General features: G+C 40.4%; 1 protein-coding gene across 1 annotated transcript; it reads left to right on the top strand.

Annotated features, from left to right (window-relative positions):
* Positions 1 to 3894: 3894 nt before the first annotated feature.
* On the top strand, positions 3895 to 16320 carry LOC311046958 (extracellular calcium-sensing receptor-like; the record flags this gene model as incomplete). The annotated part of the gene is made up of 12 exons (XM_084059537.1): positions 3895 to 3941; positions 4106 to 4328; positions 4423 to 4586; positions 10038 to 10084; positions 10725 to 11005; positions 11758 to 11844; positions 12104 to 12373; positions 12785 to 12991; positions 13103 to 13378; positions 14876 to 15103; positions 15196 to 15319; positions 15407 to 16320. The coding sequence occupies 12 exons, from the start codon at positions 3895 to 3897 to the stop codon at positions 16318 to 16320; spliced, it is 2868 nt and encodes a 955-aa protein (XP_083915663.1).
* Between the last annotated feature and the right edge of the window lie 2442 nt (positions 16321 to 18762).

Raw genomic sequence — 18762 nt, 5'->3', positions numbered from 1 at the left:
ACACACACACACACACACACACACACACACACACACACACACACACACACACACACACACACACACACACACACACACACACACACACACACACACACACACACACACACACAACTTAAACTCACTGCTTTTCTTTTCACCAAACGCTTAGCTGGTGGCTTGTTTTCAGCGCCCTGGGCCGACCGCTTTTGCCCCTGTGATGCTGATCCCCTTGGGCCTGCTGTGATTCTCTCCATTTCTTTTAGGCCTACTGTCCATTTCCACTAATTGTAGCCTAGGTATCCTCTGGTCTGGATGAGAAGCTTCTGGTGCTGCGATGTTTGCCAAAATCGACTGACTGTCCTTAATGGGGGCGTGGTTTGTACCACCCTAGTCTGGTATCGGGTGCAGCCAGAGGCTTTTTAGGCAGTTGGCGTGGAATGGGGAAGAAAAACAATGCATTCTTTCACCTGGTTAAAATGATGCTGATTGACAATTCAAAATGCTGATCACATTATGCATGGAGGGAGACACCTTTACACTATAGGCCTATTTTTACTCGAATTTCTTGCACTAGTAACATTTCTAATGACCCATAGGAATGCCACTTTATTCAATGTATTATAACACTAATATATTTTTTTAACGGGAGCTGCTGCCATCCCCATGCCCCAAGTAGGCCTGCAGTCTTTTCCAGTGACTTTGATATTTTTCTCTTGCATCTTTTATCCAAAATCTAGGTCAATTTAATTTAGCTTGCTCAGTAGCCTAATTTTCATTTATTCTGTTTATTTAATAATTTAAACAGTTTTATCCTTTATTGTATCAACCACTTGTCGGCTAGATAGGCCTAGATGGATGGATATGCCAGTAAGTATGTAACTGCTGGCATGAAGTCATTTGTTTTATTTTGTGTATTTGTCGTTTAGTGACTGACTTGTGTCTCTTGTGGGCGCTCTAAGTGTGTTCTATGTGTTGGAGGTTTTCAATTAGGTGTCACTTGTTACAGCTGCGTTTTTGTAATCAAGTTTTGTTTGGCGACACCTGTTGTGGTTGAGAGGGGGAACAGCAGTCTCATTCCACTGTGGGAGAGCAGGAGGGGAGTTTAACAGAAAGAAAGAAATTAAAGTAAAATAGAAGAAAGTAAAGTCAAGTAAATTAAAATAATGTAAAGAAGAGAAAAGCAAAGGTTCCACAGAGAAGACTGAAGTATCCAAGTCGACCCCCCCATTCGTGTGCAAGCAGGCAAAGTGGTCAGTCTTATTGTGAAAGTCACACATTTTATGTAAAATGTCAGAATGCCCAAGTTGATGTTTTGTTTTTTGTCTTTTCTGTATGTACTGCCAGTTCTACGTTGTTTTGAAGTGAATAAACACCAGTACAAGGAACTCTGAGTCTCACTTGAGTCTGATGGGAGGCACAAATATAGGCTACAATTTCCATTAGACTGTGTCGCATATACAGTAGCCTGCTACTGTACATTCTACACATTACAATTGTACAAACAAGAAATGTCAACATTTTCCCCCAGTTATTTCATGTGACTCAAAGCCTTAAAACGGTACGGTTTTCCAGTACATATTCGAGTTGTGAACTTGTGATTGTGTTTGTTACTTGCAGATGGTGCCCTCTGCTGTACACTGAACACATTACCTCTCTGCGCACAACTTGATATGAAATCATATTAATGCGACGTACAGTGTCAAATGATTGCACAATAATCACATATAAATACGAAGTCTAAAATAGGTGCAACAAAAATATTCCGTGCATACACATTTTTATGAAATATAATGATTGCATTAAATACAATTAATGGATTGTATTGTATTTTGTTTTGTTTGGTGTGTGTGCGTGTGCGTGCGCTCATTGCCTGCATTCCAGCTATGTATTAGGGAGCTGCATTCCAGGAGAGAGAAGAAACCCCACGTTTTTGTGCAAATTGTTCACATATTTTCTATAGTGACATCTAAAGCACAAGTAGCCTACGGTTGAAATAAAACACATGACCTTGAAAACGAAATAGGCCTATGTAGACATAACTCTGAAATTTCTATGGTTTTAATGTTTTTCCTTTTCTTCATAGCTGTCGATACATTATCACACTATTAAAGGGCAATACCATTTTGTGTGATATTTCTGTATTTGTGGTAGGTAGCCTATTTATGTGTTGCTGGAATTAGCCTGGAAACCAGACGAATGCCAGAGTGAATTAATTTGCTCATTGAGCTAGGCCATGCGAGGCCAGAAACCCAGTAAAATGGTCTCCGCCCATCCATAATGTGACCATTAAGTTAACAGGTGATTTTAGGCAACTGGTGACTATTAGCATTTTGATCACCTTTTGGAATGTAAAACAAACAGTCATCATCATTAGGATAGGCCTATGCATTTTAACCATGTGAAAGAAAGCACTGCACAATCATGAAACTAAATTCACACACATGAAATCCACATTTTGGAGGAACAACAGCTCCTTACAACAACAACAACCACAGTGCCCTAATACATAATCATAAATGTTTGATTTTCAGAACCATAAACAACATTGAATACTTTATCTTATATGAGGGTAAAGAAGGCCCACTCACCCAAAGTAAAGGCTGGTCAGCGTAATTTAGAGAAAAAATACCCCATTTATAGGCCAAATTTTCGTTCAGTTTGCTCAGTTCATTTCAAATCAGTTTCCCAATTGAATCTTTGTGATGGTCCGATATAACATAATATTTGTGTTTTTGCTGCCAAGTTGCCAACTAATTCTGAAGAGAAGAGAGAACAAATGCTATAATTTAAACTAACAAATATACTACACACCTACACAACAAAACGGACACTGTACATTCTTACAATTTAATCTCTTCATAACATTTGGAAGAACTGCACCGATATGCTATAAGAGCTACTGGAGTTTCCAAAGGAGAAATAGCACCCCTAACCTCGATTCAAACTGAGAATATAGAATCTTAAATGGTAGATAGAGAAACTGAGAAGGATTAAGGTATAGTATAGCAGGTATAGGAATGTGGGGAGGCACAAATATAGGCTACAATTTCCATTAGACTGTGTCGCATATACAGTAGCCTGCTACTGTACATTCTACACATTACAATTGTACAAACAAGAATTCAAATCGATTCAAAACTGAGAATATAGAATCTTAAATGGTAGATAGAGAAACTGAGAAGGATTAAGGTATAGTATAGCAGGTATAGGAATGTGGGGACCTAATATAAATGCATTATGCAATAGTACTATACGTATACAGAATCCATAGTTAATTATCTGAAGCCTTGCAAAGTCTGTCCGACTGTTTAAACTCTGTTTCCACATTGTCCACAGTCCACAGAGTCTAGAGTTTTGAGTATAGGCATGGAACCACTGGAATTTTAAACTGGGAATAGTGCGGACTGGGCTATATATTCAGTGGCCATTATTTAACCAGAGAGGCCAGATTAAGAAGAACACATTATTTATGTCCTCTATGTCCTCTCATGTCCTCTAACTGCAAGCATGCTTTTTGTTTGTGAAAGGAAAAGAAGCATTCCATGAAAGGGGCTTATTGCATTAAACTCTGACACTGCCAGTGTCATGATTAATGGCAAACATAATTCAGTTATATCCCGACTTCGGAGCAGCCAGCCGCATGTCCAGGACTTGGGTTGCATATGCCACCTTGTGCAGCTTGCCATTGATTGTGGTGTCCAGGCCATAAAGCTTCCGGTGGTGAATTTTTTAGTTGGTATATACTGCCACTTTAATGAAAGGTAAATATGTGTGCATGAAAGCTGAACATTTGCAGTGGTGGAAAAAAATACATTTGCATATAGCCATGGCTTGCTATGAACATAACACATTACAAAATGATAACATAATTAATATTGTATTATTTTCAGTGCAAGGACATGTGAGGTGGACATGGAATTTGTGGACTTCACAGATTGTGACACACTGGAGCTCCTCAGGTAAGCACCTCAAAGTGTGATAGGATTAATGGACATACTAATGTATATGTACATATTTCTTACTTCTATTCTATTACTGCTGCTACAATGTTGAACCAAAACCAAATAATTGTACTCTTTGTATATGTATATGAGATGTAACAAATGCATCTTCAATCTTTAAGGTACCACTCCACCAGATGGCCCAGTCTCCTCCTCACAAGCATTCAAAGAGTGCTGGACCAGTGGGCAGGTCTACTAGCCTACTTTGAAAGCCACGATGAGGTAGAGACGAACGCCCAAATCCGTTCTCTGGCAGATCATCTCTGTGACCCTGAGATGAAAGCATACTTCATGTTCCTGAGCGCCGCTCTCGAGCCTTTGTCTCAATTCAACACTGCCTTTCAGGTAGATACTGAGTGGCTGAGTAATGCATATTTGAAAGGATGTGATATACTTCCACGCTTTGTATTTAACAACACAACCTTGTATTTACCCACAGTCAGAGGGAGTGATGATACACAAACTGGAGAGAGAGATGACGATGATGATCGGGGGATTCCTGAGAAACCTTCTTCCTGTACCGTTCTACAGGGGTACCCCACTCAAAGAGGTGGACTACCATGGGCAGGAAAATCAGCTGTCAGATGAAACCCTCTTCATAGGGTAGGACACCACAGAGTTTCTCAGAAATGAAGACCTTGCCCCCACAACCACAAAGAGAATCTTTCAGTGAGTGCACTACTGGTTGTCACATGATATTCTTCATTCTTTATGAATAGATTATTATGAATTTGTCAGATTATTATGCAACTGTACAATGACACTCATCAATGCAGTATTACACATTGTCATATTTCAACTGTCTTTAATTGGACTGTGAGAGCATTCTATGGAAAGGTTATTGGGGAAATGCTGAACGGATTCCCTATAGACTCCCAAATGATGCGTGACCTGAGGGTGCTGGACCCAGCCTATCGACCTCACATTACTCCAGAGTCAGGTAGGATTACACTTTGTTTAGTGAGTTCCTCAAAGTAATGTGCTTCAAAAACGATGACAACAACAATAATAATAGTAATAATGAAAAGAAAAACGAAGATAAGCTAAAATAAGAATCTTTCAGCAGTATCCACAGCAGCATAACACAATAAGGGTAGAGAGAGGAAAAAAGTATATAAATGTGCCATGAGGCATATACATGTGCATAGCCATTTAGCTGCAGAAAAACAAAGCAGAAAACATATATTATAGCATCAATAGTAACAGTACCTACATTAGTATTTTTATACTAAAAGCAGTAAGTAGTCACATCCACATCACAAATGTGCACGATACCTTGTATTATGTTATATATCAGCAACAACAGTTTAATCAAGTCATTCAATACCGTTTTTGTTGTTTTTTTCAGTGGCAAGATTAGGAGCCCTGTTTCCTCAACTGGGTTTGCAGATGGATGATCTGAGGGAAGAGTTGATTCCCTATCAAGTTACTGACAACGAGGATCTACCACAGGAAGAGAGAGTTGACAGGTTCTGGGGCCTTCTCGGAAAGGAGGAGAGGTTTACAAATCTGCCATCCCTGATGAAGGCAATGCTCTGCATCCCTCAGAGCAATGTGAGATCATTCAGCATGGTGAGAGATACCCTCTCAAAAAATAGAATGAGCATGGATAACACTACTCTTTGTGCACTTCTGTCTTGCAAAATTAACCATACCAGCCCAGTAGACGAGTATATTCCCTCTGAGAAAGTGCTAAGCACTGTCAAGTCTTCCTTTTGTGATGGAGGGAACAAAGAAGGCTGAAGTCCTTGAGTCTCATTTGGACTGTGCAATGTTTGGACTGAACTGTTGATCAATGTCTTTTGATCAGTTTGTGTATGGCTGCTGTACATGCATTTTTTTGTTGTGTTTTATCCTTTTCACAGATATGTACAAACATTCGGTCATGTATATGCATTGCTATCAATACAAAAAATCTATCAATCAAAAACAAATGTAGTGGAGTAAACATTCAATATTAACTGCTGAAATGTAGTAATGAAAATGCACACATTATTAATAGTCTGGCAATGTATATGTTACAGTACATGTGAGAAACCAGTACATGTGAGAAAAACTGAGCCGGGAGCGCCCATTTTTCCGGCACAGGGGGCTGGGCCGTAGCTGGGTCCCTCGAGGGGGAAAAATGTATTATTTTCTTGTTTATCAAAAAGTACCATTGTCATAAATGGGCCTTTCCAGAGCAACTTTTACATTTACATTTCAAATAGACATCTGTATACGGGTATTAAACTTTTGACAATCTTGCACAAAAAACAAAAACTATTAAATCATAACGGCTGACTTAGCAAAGCACTGACCCATGTGTTATTTAATTAGTGTTATTGCATAGTGTTTTTTTTAATCCTCATGGCTTTTACACGGCCATGTATCTGAGACCTGGGTTAATTAAAAACAAGATGTTTGTGTGTGTTTAGCTGCCTGTCAGATGACATCACTCAGCTAAGGGGCTGTCATTTGGGAGCTGCCTTAGGCTTCACCCTTGTTTTTCCTCACACCTCAGCCAAGTTAACAGCTAACAAAAACGTGAATATCCGAGTGGTTAAGGTGCGTGCCACATAGGCTCTGAATGATGCTTGACATCAAGTCCTCGGTTTGATACCCGGACCAGGCAGACCCTTGCTGCGTGTCACTCTGGGACTTTCTCCCTGTTTCATGTCCCTGTACAGTGTACACTGTAACTATCTATAAGAATAAGAAAAGCCTGACAAAAAGGTATTTCAGGGCCAAAGTGAACACAAGGAAGGAAGCCGAACAAAAATAAGATTTACTCTTTTATACTTGTACATAAGATTTAATAACCTTGAACAATTCCATCTATGGAAGATGTAAATGGGGTTCCAGTGGAGTTAAATCAATTCCCCTGGCTGGTGTCGTAAAGCCTCCCCAGAATGTGATTGTACCCATAAGCTCAAAAGGATGAAGGGGCCCTAGAACGGCATTCACGAATAGTGGTTTTTAGCATTCGGCTTATTCGACCTATAAATATTCGAATATTCGATTAATCGATTTGATTATTACAATTTTGGCCAATGACGACTCGACTCAAGGAATGCGAGTCGACGTCAGTCTCCTCACCCGACGCATCGACTTTTAGGGGACAGCCCTAGGCACATACAGTATGAAATGATTTGACAACAATCAACCATGAATGGATTAGGAAAACTACCAACACCAGAGCTCACAGCTGCGTGTCTGGTGTAGAAAAGCCACTGAAAAAAATCTAATTCTTGAATAATCGACATTGATGTACAGTGGTTGAATAGTGGTTTGATATTCGAATATTCGATTATTCTGTTAATGCCCTAGGCCCTGGTGAGTTGTGAGGGGAGAGGACCTTACAATTCCTGGGTGGACGGCTAGACTTATTGTAGCCTATGAGTTCTGGTGAGCCGCGATGCACCATGGTACCATGGCTTTTCACACATTAGTCATGGCAAGCTGACACCTCACTTGTGAGGATCAGTAGTGGAGGGCCTGCACTGCTGCTACTGGGGGGCAGTCGCCGCCAATGCCGTCGGCCTAATGCGAAGCCATTGTCAGAGTTGCAAACAAATTTCACTTAAACAATAATGGGAAAAACACCTACAGCCACCAACATCAAACAAATATCAAGACTCCATGTGATTGTTACATTATAATTATTATCAAATGATTTTCTAAAAATCCATAATGCATTTCATGACAAACAGTGGTAAGACAAGGCAAGGCAAGTTTTGTTATAGCATGGCAGTTCAAAGTGCATAAGACATCAAGATTATTAAAGGACATTTGAATGTAATAAAAGTCAAAACGGGTCAAAACAATAACAATGCAGTTGAATAATTAAAGACATTTTAACAATAGGCAGCGTTAAATTTTAAAGAACTAAGAGTTGCAGCATACCTGACATTTTCTGGAGGTTTGTTCCAGATATTGGGTGCATAAGAACTGAATGCTGCTTCTCTACATTTAGTTCTGATTCAGAAAGCAGACATGTCCCAAATGACCTGAGAGTTCTGGATGGTTCAATAATAAGATGATATCAATAATAAAAGAATACACCCATGCAAATGTATTGAGAGAGAAGCAACGTTTCGGTCACTGACGACCTTCTTCAGGCATCTAATAGCACAATATGAGAAATGTAATTCTGGCCCTAAACCATTCAATGCTAGCCATTTAAAATGTACAACATAGGCATTTAACACATGCTCCTATCCAGAGCAACTTCCAATAAACAAGGTAATTAATAACAAATTAAATGCAGAGTCAAGTGCCACAAGAAACTAGGATAACAAGTAAACAATTAACCTAGCATTTGTCTAAACAACATGCTATCTAAATCACATTCTTAAAATGCTATCTATCACATGATCAACCTTTGGTGGAGTAAAACACATCCAAGAGAAACAAAAGACTTGAGAACGAGGGACCAAAATATGTCTGCATAGTAGCCATATCCTGGTCAGTCGTAGCATGGTAACAAGAAGAGTGGGCACCTGAATGTTAAATTGGCACATTTAAAAAAAAAAAAAGCTATACAGTATATGATTTGAGCATGCTTGAACATTTGATATTTAAGGCGTAGGCTACAAATTGCTACAAAACCCGTGGCTAGCCTATCATTATGGACATAAACAATAAGTTGAAGGGTAAATTTAGGTCTGATAATGATGTACAGTGCATGTTCAAATCATGTATACTTTACATGAATTCAGACCATTTTCCAAATTTGCTTTATTCTTTTTTTTGAAAGGTGACCACAAGTGTGCATCCCACTTTATCTGCCAGCATCATTCGAAAGAGAAGGTGGCAAAAAGGGGTACAGTGCTAGGGGGAGTCTGAAGAGGTGAGTCTTCAGATGTACAGTCGATAATTGGGAGCGATTGTGCAGTTCTGTTAATAAAACATCTACTGATGCACAAACTTGGACACATCATCAGTGCTGTTTCCTGGAGTCACTGAGTGTTTTGGGTCTTGCAACAGACACCCTCCTCCCCGACCGAGGCTGATCAGACCCTGGCCTGTGTCAAAGTGGCATGCTACTGCCCCCACTGTCTCTTGGGGGCTTAAGGGTGGCTGACTGTTGATGTTAGCAGCAGGTGTTGGCGACACTAGGAGGCTCTAGGCACTGTGGGTTGCCTCCGGGCCTGGCTCCTCCTTCGTCTGACTGCAGTGAGGAGTTTATCCCACAGTTAGGAGCTAGGAGCTAGGAGCTAGGATGGAGAAGAGTCTAGGACATGTGGATGTTGTCTAGGTTGTTTTAGGAACCCATTCTTGTGTTGGCTGATCTAAGTGAGTGGGAGGGATTGTAGGGTTGGATCAGGCCTTGACTTTTAATAGCTGTTCCTCCTTGCCTCCAAAAACAATTTCTTCAGTTTTGTCTATGCCTAATTGTAATTGTAATTTTAACCCTAACCCGAAAATGATGGCACATCCAATCGTTGATTTGTTCAATGCATTTACTCAGTGTTTGTACTGTATTGGACTGATACGGTGGTGTAAATTTGTGTGTTGTGTGCATAAGTATGGTGACAAATTTGGTTGTTTTCCATTATTAATGTGAACCAGTGGTCCTGAGCATTACATGTGGATGTTAAACAGAAGAGGCCCCGGAATGGAGCCTTGTGGAACTTTTCACACACACACGCGCACACGCACGCGCACGCACACACACACACACACACACACACACACACACACACACACACACACACACACACACACACACACACACACACACACACACACACACACACACACACACACACACACACACACACACGCACCTTTAAGTAAAACACCCAGTTTTCTAGTCTCAGTCACTCTAATAATATGTTGTAGGTCTACCATCATGGTTTTACCAACATGGCATTGTTTTGGAGATGCTTTCTTACCAGAGACTACCTTCACCTTAGTGGGTGCAATGGCAATTTTTGAATTGAAATGATCTACAAGCTCCTTGACTGATACCCAAGACAGGGTGGAATAGACAACCTGAATAGATATTTCATTGGTGTTTTAAGTGATACTGTTTTGTGATTGTGTATTTTTGAACATTTGTGTTTACAGAGATAGTAAAGAAAACACAGGAATGATCAGAGAGAGTCATGCCATCAGTGAGTGAATAGTTGCAAATGTAGCCCTGATGGGACACATTACAGGAGGATGCACACAACATTATTTCCATATGAAAAGATTGTTCATGTACAGTATGTTAAGCCCTGCCCCTACACATGTCTCTGCCATGATGGGTGTTGTGAAAGATTACGTAATGACATAAGTTGGCACAGGGGATGGCATAGCACTGTGTATAAAACTTTGCAACTGGACAAACCATTTGGGGAAGGGGTTAGACAGGGGGACAGTCATGAGGGCTTCTCTAGACGTACACCTGCTATCATATCTGTACTTGATTTTGTTCTCTTCCTTCTCTCCTTTGTCTTCCTCACCGTCCTCTTCATGTGAGTTACAGGCACAGTTTAACCTCAACAGAATTTACAAGGCTGGGGACTTTGTTCTGGGTGGTTTGTTTCCAATCCACACCTTCCCTGTCTTCCCTGAGCTGTCTTTCGTCTCCAAGCCACAGGAGTTCACTTGCTATGGGTGAGTATCACAAATACAATAGCTAGCAAGAGAACATGGAACTATTTTTATAGATACAGAAGTACTATAGGATTAGTTGATGTTGTATATTTTTTACAAAGATAAATACTCATGGTTACAGTGGCATTTTGTGTCTTAGTTTTAACATTCTAGGATTCAGATGGGCCCAGATCATGGCTTTTGCTATTACTGAGATCAACAGAAACCCCAGCCTACTACCCAATGTGACTCTGGGATATAGTCTCTATGATAACTGTGTCACACTTGGAGTAGCATTTCGTGCAGCATTGTCATTGGTCAGTGGGAGAGAGGAGCAGTTTCACCTGGACAAAAGCTGTGTTGGGTCTCCTCCAGTGCTCGGTATTGTGGGTGATGCGACCTCAACCCCATCTATTGCCATCTCTAGTATACTAGGTTTGTACAGAGTGCCCATGGTAAGTGTCCTACTTGACCCCACAATTGTATATATGCTTAATTTTTGGTAAACGACAGAGAACATGTTTACTTGCATGCAGAGCATGTGAGCAGAGCAGGCAGATTCTGAAAGGAGTATGAATCAGGTTTTCAAAAGGTCGGAGCACAATCTGTGTTAGAGGTTTCATTCTCTGCCCGAACCTGAGAGTAGGAATTCTACAGCCCCGGGAATTCTACAGTACGAGTTGGACTGGTCTCCTGGTCAGCTTCAGATATAATATATATTTTATATATATAATAGAGGTGGGTAGTAAAATATTTGGTGTGATATTCAGAATGTTACATATATTCTAACAATAATTCTGTAATGAATCCTGGTCTGATTTGTGTAATTCTACTGTAATCTGCAAAGTCTGATGGAGAGAGAGAGAGAGAGAGAGAGAGAGAGAGAGAGAGAGAGAGAGAGAGAGAGAGAGAGAGAGAGAGAGAGAGAAATAACCATGCTGATCTAAGTGCACATACTGTATAGAGATAAGATACCTTTAATTAATTATATTTTATTTATTTATTTTAGCTATTTTGTTAGCCCTCTCAGGGCAGGGTCTAACTTGCAACCAGGCTTTTTGGACCATGCTGTGATGATCTTTGTCTTAAACCTTCACCCTGCATGGAGTGGCATTTCCTCTACGCTCTGCTCACATGCTCTGCTTTCAGGGATAATTTGACAACAAATGTAATATATTACAGAACAGATGTTTTGTGCCTTTTGCAGGTTAGTTACTATGCCATGTGCTCCTGTTTGAGTGACTGGAATCAGTTCCCATCATTCTTTAGAACTATCTCAAGTTCTGCATCCCAGGTGAACTTCTACAGACAAAAGATCTGTTGGTATCAAGTAATACATGTTCCACACACTTGACAAAAACATCCCTCTATGCATTTAATTGATATTGCCTACACCTCTCTTTTGCTTGTGTGTATTAATGCTAGAGCTGAAGGTGTATCTTGACAGAGTCAAAAGAGAATGATTAGACCTTTTCCATTATGGAATCTGAGTAGGAGATTCGCTGATGTACCACTACGTAAATAATCTATCCCTCCATTCTTTATCGAATCAGGTGCGAGCTATGCTCCACATTATGTGGCGGTTTGGGTGGACCTGGGCAGGACTGCTGTTCAATGATGATGACTATGGCCGTGATGCTGCGCGAATCCTCCAGGCTGACCTGGCCGAGTCAGGTTTGGGGTGTCTGGCATATGTGGAGGTTGTGCCCTGGGATTATGACCCTGCTGAAATCCAGAGGATTGTCACTGTGATGAAGAAATCCACAGCTCGTGTGGTCTTTGAAATTGTATATGGGATCCATATGATTAAACTCATGGAGGAGGTTGGGGTCATGATACATGTTAATTTAAGAATTCATGATTATAAGGCATCTTAAATGAATTATATTGAAGTGAAGACATCCTGTCATATACACATATGTTGTAATTTAATTACAAGCATTTTTTGCTACCTTAGATGACGTAATGAATCAATCAATCTCTGCACAATAACCAAATAATCACACCATTCATACATCTCACTGCTATAACTAATTGGAATATTGTTATGGTATTGTACTGCAATATGTATATTGTGTATACAGGCCGATTCTAAAAACACCTTTTTTAATATATTTGTTTCACACACACACACACACACACACACACACACACACACACACACACACACACACACACACACACACACACACACACACACACACTCTTTTGATTTTGATCAACACAATTAACAGGTGGCAAAGCAGAATGTGACAGGTCTGCAATGGATATCCGATGTGGGCTCAATGACAGCTACGGTACTCCAGACCCCTCAATTCATGCCTTACCTCAGAGGCACCCTGGGTCTTGCCATCCGTCGTGGAGAGATACCAGGTCTCAAAGACTTCTTGTTAAAAATACATCCTGACAATGACCCTGACAACAGTCATGAAAATACCTTAGTGAGTATTTTTTTAAATGTTCTGTTCAAGCTGCAATTTCAATCTGATGCCTGTTTTTAAATATTCACAAGGTAATATATTTCTGTTTTAAATCTTTTTATGTTTTTTCAGGTGAGGCAGTTTTGGGAGCACACATTTCAATGTAAATTTGCACCCCTTCCATCAGAGTGGGTGGATGCTGGTGGAGGGGTGTGTACTGGACAAGAGGATCTAGGAAGAGAAATAACTACCCTTTTGGATGTGTCTGACCTCAGGGTAGAGTATAATGTGTACAAGGCTGTGTATGCTCTGGCCCATGCCCTGCATGACATGTTGCAGTGTGTGCCAGGAAGAGGGCCTTTCAGTGGGCACAGCTGTGCCACTTTGCAGTCAATACAACCATGGCAGGTGTAATATCAATTCATAGTTTACCTGTTCATGTTTATAATTGGATTCTAATTTAGAACAATAATGAATATGTAAACATGACATTGGTTAAAAATGTATAATAATAATAATAACATGAAAAATAAGGTATTATTAATGTTCTTATAATGATGTACAGTAATAGCAACTCATTTCCTGACCTGACAGTAAATGCTTATCAGTGTCTGGGTCTATAGAGCGTGCCAACGCGTCGTCACCACGGGGGGGGGGGGGGGGGGGGGGCGCGGCATAGTAGCGCAGACATGTTTGTTTTTTTCAGCAATGTTAAGTCAACCTGGTTTATACCCCTCAAAGATGTCCGCTGCTACCAAAAGACACTTGTTGATGCCCCCTTCAGGATTTTTGGCACGCTCTATACAGTTAAGGCTGCAGCATACTCCAACTGAATAAGAACTTTGTTCTGCTTTGAGGTCAGTAAGAACAAAATCGTAAGAACTTTGGCAGTGCCTTTCTGATGTTCTGTTTGGTAGGTCTTGCATCTCCAAGATATTCTAATGAGCCGAACACCTATAGCTGAATATCCTTGTGTGATTGGTCAGACAATCTGATTGTGATTGATTGAATCAATGAATGCGCTTTTGATTTATGTGGCTTTATTTCCACTATCTGTCAACAACGTGGCATGGAACGTTTCAAAGAAAGGTTTGATGATATATAAGGAGGTACAGTTCCCTCTCTGAAAGACCATAAACCCAGGCAAAAAAAGAAATCGGCAAAATAAGGAAAATAAATAAATTCCCCATAATCTGTTTTGAGAGATTAAACAAACCTGTCGCAAAACAATTGCAAATCTTCCATGATAAATTTGCCCCAGCACGCTGGAGGTAGGTAACCTGACCCTGCCAGAGGTGGCGGTATTGAGTAACCAGGAATAAGCTGTGAAACAATGTGTGGAGCAAGCTGTTTGGATCTGGTAGCGTCAGGTTAGGAGGTAGGTCCAGGTGGTAAAAACCACCTATGTGCACAATGCTTCAGTGGTTCGAGCTACGGAGTGAGCTGCAGTGTTGCTAGGAATACTCAGAGTGGGCGGGTCTAACGTACAGAACTCAGAAATTAGTAGTATAAAAGTATAAAATAGCCGAATGTGTTTGGGCGTCGTTTGGAGTATGGAGTTGCAGCCCTGACACAGAAGCCTTTGGGGGGATACTTATTATGTTGAGGTAGATGTACTGTACACTGGGACACAGTCTGGGACACTAAGGGCCCTATCTTGCCTTACCCCTTATTCCTAAACGTTTTTGACATTTTTTTGTATTTTGAAAAACTTTTTAAAATAGTGATAATAGCTGATCTACAAGCTCACAACGTGTCGATGTAGATCGGCTATTTTCACTATTTAAAACATTTTTCAAAATAGTAAAAAATGCCATAAAGGTTTAGGCATATGGGGTTTGGTGGTGTGCAAGATAGGGCCCCAAGTCTCTTACTCTTGGTAAATTTACTCATCACCATTTCTAGCTTGTGTATTACCTGGAAAAGATCAACTTCACCACATCATTTGGGGATCATGTAACATTTGATGAGAATGGTGATGCTTTACCAATCTATGATGTCATTAACTGGGTGTGGCTCCCTGATGGAAGCACAACGTTTAGCTATGTAGGTGTGTTCAAGAAGTCAGCCTCCGGAGATGAAGAACTCATCCTCGATGAAGACAGAATCTTCTGGAGCTTTGAATCCTCAAAGGTCATTCGAGCTTTCTAAAATATAGCTAATGGCAACCTCATGATGTGAATATTTTTTTCTTAGAAATTGCTCATTGTTACTTTCCTCTGTAGCCGACTCGGTCAGTGTGCAGTGAGAGCTGTCCCCCTGGATCCCGTGTGGCCAGAAGGAGAGGGGAACCTGTCTGCTGCTTTGACTGTCTTGCTTGCTCTGAGGGAGAGATCAGCAATGAGACAGGTAGGTTTACATTATGTAGCAATATGTACAATAGGTTATCTTTAGGATGATACTGTACTTACCTGTTAATCTTGCCATCTTTGGTAGACTCTACAGAGTGCACCAGTTGTCCAGAGGACTTCTGGTCCAGTCCCCAGCGTGACCACTGTGTCCCTAAGAGCATAGAGTTCCTCTCCTACCATGAGGCTCTGGGTATATCCTTGACAACCACCTCATTGCTAGGTACACTTATCTGTGCCATTGTCCTGGGAATCTTCATCTATCATAGAAGCACACCCATGGTACGTGCCAACAACTCAGAACTCAGCTTCCTTCTCTTGTTGTCACTCAAACTATGTTTTCTGTGTTCACTTCTGTTCATTGGCTATCCCAGGCTCTGGACTTGTCAACTGAGGCATGCAGCATTTGGGATCAGCTTTGTGCTGTGTGTCTCATGTATCCTGGTAAAGACTATGGTGGTGTTGGCTGTGTTCCACGCCTCCAAGCCTGGGGGTGCAGACCTTATGAAATGGTTTGGTACTATGCAGCAGAGAGGAACAGTTCTGGCTCTTACTGTCATCCAGGCAACAATCTGCACAGCCTGGCTTGTGTCTGCCTCACCAACTCCTCATAAAAACACACAACATCAAAGTGATAAGATAGTCTTTGAGTGTGTGGTGGGATCGACAGTTGGTTTTGCAGTATTACTAGGTTATATTGGTTTACTGGCACTACTCAGCTTCCTTCTTGCATTCATGGCAAGGAATCTTCCAGACAACTTCAATGAAGCCAAGTTAATCACTTTCAGCATGTTGATCTTCTGTGCCGTGTGGATAGCCTTCATCCCAGCATATATCAGCTCTCCAGGAAAATATGCAGATGTAGTGGAGGTTTTTGCTATTTTAGCATCTAGTTTTGGGATTTTGGTGGCACTTTTCGGACCAAAGTGCTATATAATCCTTTTGAAACCTGAGAGAAACACTAAGAAGTCCATCATGGGCCGAGGTGCCACCAAGTCATAGAAGCAGAAATTCAATTACACTAAATAATCTGTATATTTCATAACAAAAAGTGTTTATGAACATTTGATTGCTGATACCTTGTTAGTAGTAGATTCAGTTTTCTGCCAGACTAAACTATAACTAGTAATACATTCATAGATGTAAACATCTTTTATCTATCATGAATAAACATTTGTGAAAAGTTGATTAACATGTCTTTGTTTTATGATTTTAGACCTATACATATATGGAGGTAAGAAATAGCACCTCTTCACATGTGTGTCAAAGTACTATATTATAGGTAGGTAAAAGACAAATTGTTTATAGGTTTAAAATTGGCAAACATATTGACTAACTGTATTGAAGGCCTCTGTTTTCAATGAATCAAAGCTGTTTTCAATCAAAGCAGTCCTGAAAATAATATGCTCTCTGTATGAAGGTTTCACAACACTGCCGACCAGCATGTACCCATGTGGGCCATCCATGTTGATTTTGTTCTGCTATTTTTCTAAAGCATGTCTTCAACTGCTGGACCAACTCTAACCATATGCTCCTAGATCTGTTGAAACAACATGGAATGTAGCCTACATTGCTGCTCACCCATCCTATACCCTTGTTTCCCACTATGGTGGATAATTAAGTGCAAGAAAAGACCCTTGTGACCATTTACTCTATGATGCATATAGTGTAGGTAGGTTTATGCATATTCCCTAGGGAATTTGCTAATTCCCTGGGGGTTAGGGAACATCCGGTTCAAATTTCACCCGGTGTGAGTTTCGAGTCTATATTCACTTCAAACTAAAATATGGCCTTAATTGGTTGAGACCCCAAAACAGGTCATCGCAGGTTATCTCTACATTGTGAAGACCTTAACTCAACTTTAGGCTAGCGGCCTGATAAATGTGCAGGTGGTTTCATCACACACACTGAACCGGGTGATGGACCTGTGATGAAAAAGTCCAGGCACTCAAGTGTATTTTATAAGTAAAAGGCCTTCATTATATTTGGGCTAGAGACTTTAAAATACACCGCCGTCCACCTTGATGACTTGACTAAAGAGATAATATGTACCAATTTGCGTGATGTTTGGACAAAATTTGTAGGAGTAATAGAAAATGTTGTTTTGCAAAAATCTGCTTCCTGGTGCGCTATAATAGGGCAATGTTGAAAGGGTGACATTTGTTCCTCAACGTAGAGCGAATGTGCGTGCAAAGTTTCACCGCAATCACAACAATGATTTGCAGCATTTTGTTCAAAACGGACCTACAAACTTAAGATGTCAATCTTAGCCTATCAGGATGGAATATGAAAAACAGATTAGTCTTGATCACATGACTACTGTATAGAGATCATGTGTACCGATTTGCGTGAAATGTTGATAACATCTGAAGGAGTAATATCCAAAAATGTGTTTTACTTAAGTCTGCCTCCTGGTGGCGCTATAAAGGGCAGATGTGAAAGATGCAGGGCAAAGGTTTTTTCCTGGACCTCTAGGGAGTGCACATACAAAGTTTTACACATATCGCACAGTAATAGATAAAAACACGAATCGGTCTGTTATTGACACACGGACGGACGGACCGACGGAAGGACGGACGGACAGGGTGAAAAGCATACTCTCTCACCATGCCTTTCGGCCTGGCAAAGACAATTAGGCCTACTCTGTGTCTCTTTGTTTCACTACACCCTGAAGAAGGCGCAACCCGACATGTGTTGGTGGTAATGTCTCTAGCCCAAATATAATAAAGGCCTTTTACTTAAATCCACCTTGAGTGCCTGGACCTGGACTCTTTATGCATTTTTTACATATTTCTTCCTCTCTCTTGAATATTAATTTAAATATGCAGCAGTTGTGTATTTTTTTTTACTTTTTGTTATTTTTACTTTTGCCTTTGATCTCAGTACTTTCTCTGCACAATAAACAAACTCAATTGACAAATCTCACTGCTGTAAATTGTGATATTGTTATAAAGATATTGTATTGCATTTGTCTTGACAGTTTATAGAACACTGAAAATTGTAGCTGTGCTCATTTTCCTTTAAAATATATACTAATATATTTCGTTCAACACAATCAACAGGTGGTAAAGCAGAATGTTACAGGTCTGCAATGGATATCCGATGTGGGTTGGATGACAGCTCACATACTCCAGACTCCTCACTTTATGCGATAACTGAACGGTATTCTGGGTCTTGCCATCCATCGTGGAGAGATACCAGGACTCAAAGACTTCTTGTTAAAAATACATCCTGACAATGACCCTGACAGCAGCCATGCAGCAAACATCTTAGTGAGTCTTTTGTGTAATTTAGTATTTAAGCTTCAATTTAAATTTCAAACTGACAAAGGTTTTTTAAATATTCACAAGGTAGAATATTTAAGCTTAAACATCATTGTGTTTCTTCAGGTGAGGCAGTTTTGGGAGAACACGTTTGAGTGTAAATTTGCACCACTTCCATCAG

This window comes from Gymnoscopelus microlampas (assembly GCF_963454915.1).
Source record: "Gymnoscopelus microlampas genome assembly, chromosome: 6".
Taxonomy (NCBI): domain Eukaryota; kingdom Metazoa; phylum Chordata; class Actinopteri; order Myctophiformes; family Myctophidae; genus Gymnoscopelus; species Gymnoscopelus microlampas.
Note: the sequence above shows the minus strand (reverse complement) of the source record. Positions and strands in the feature narration are given on the sequence as shown.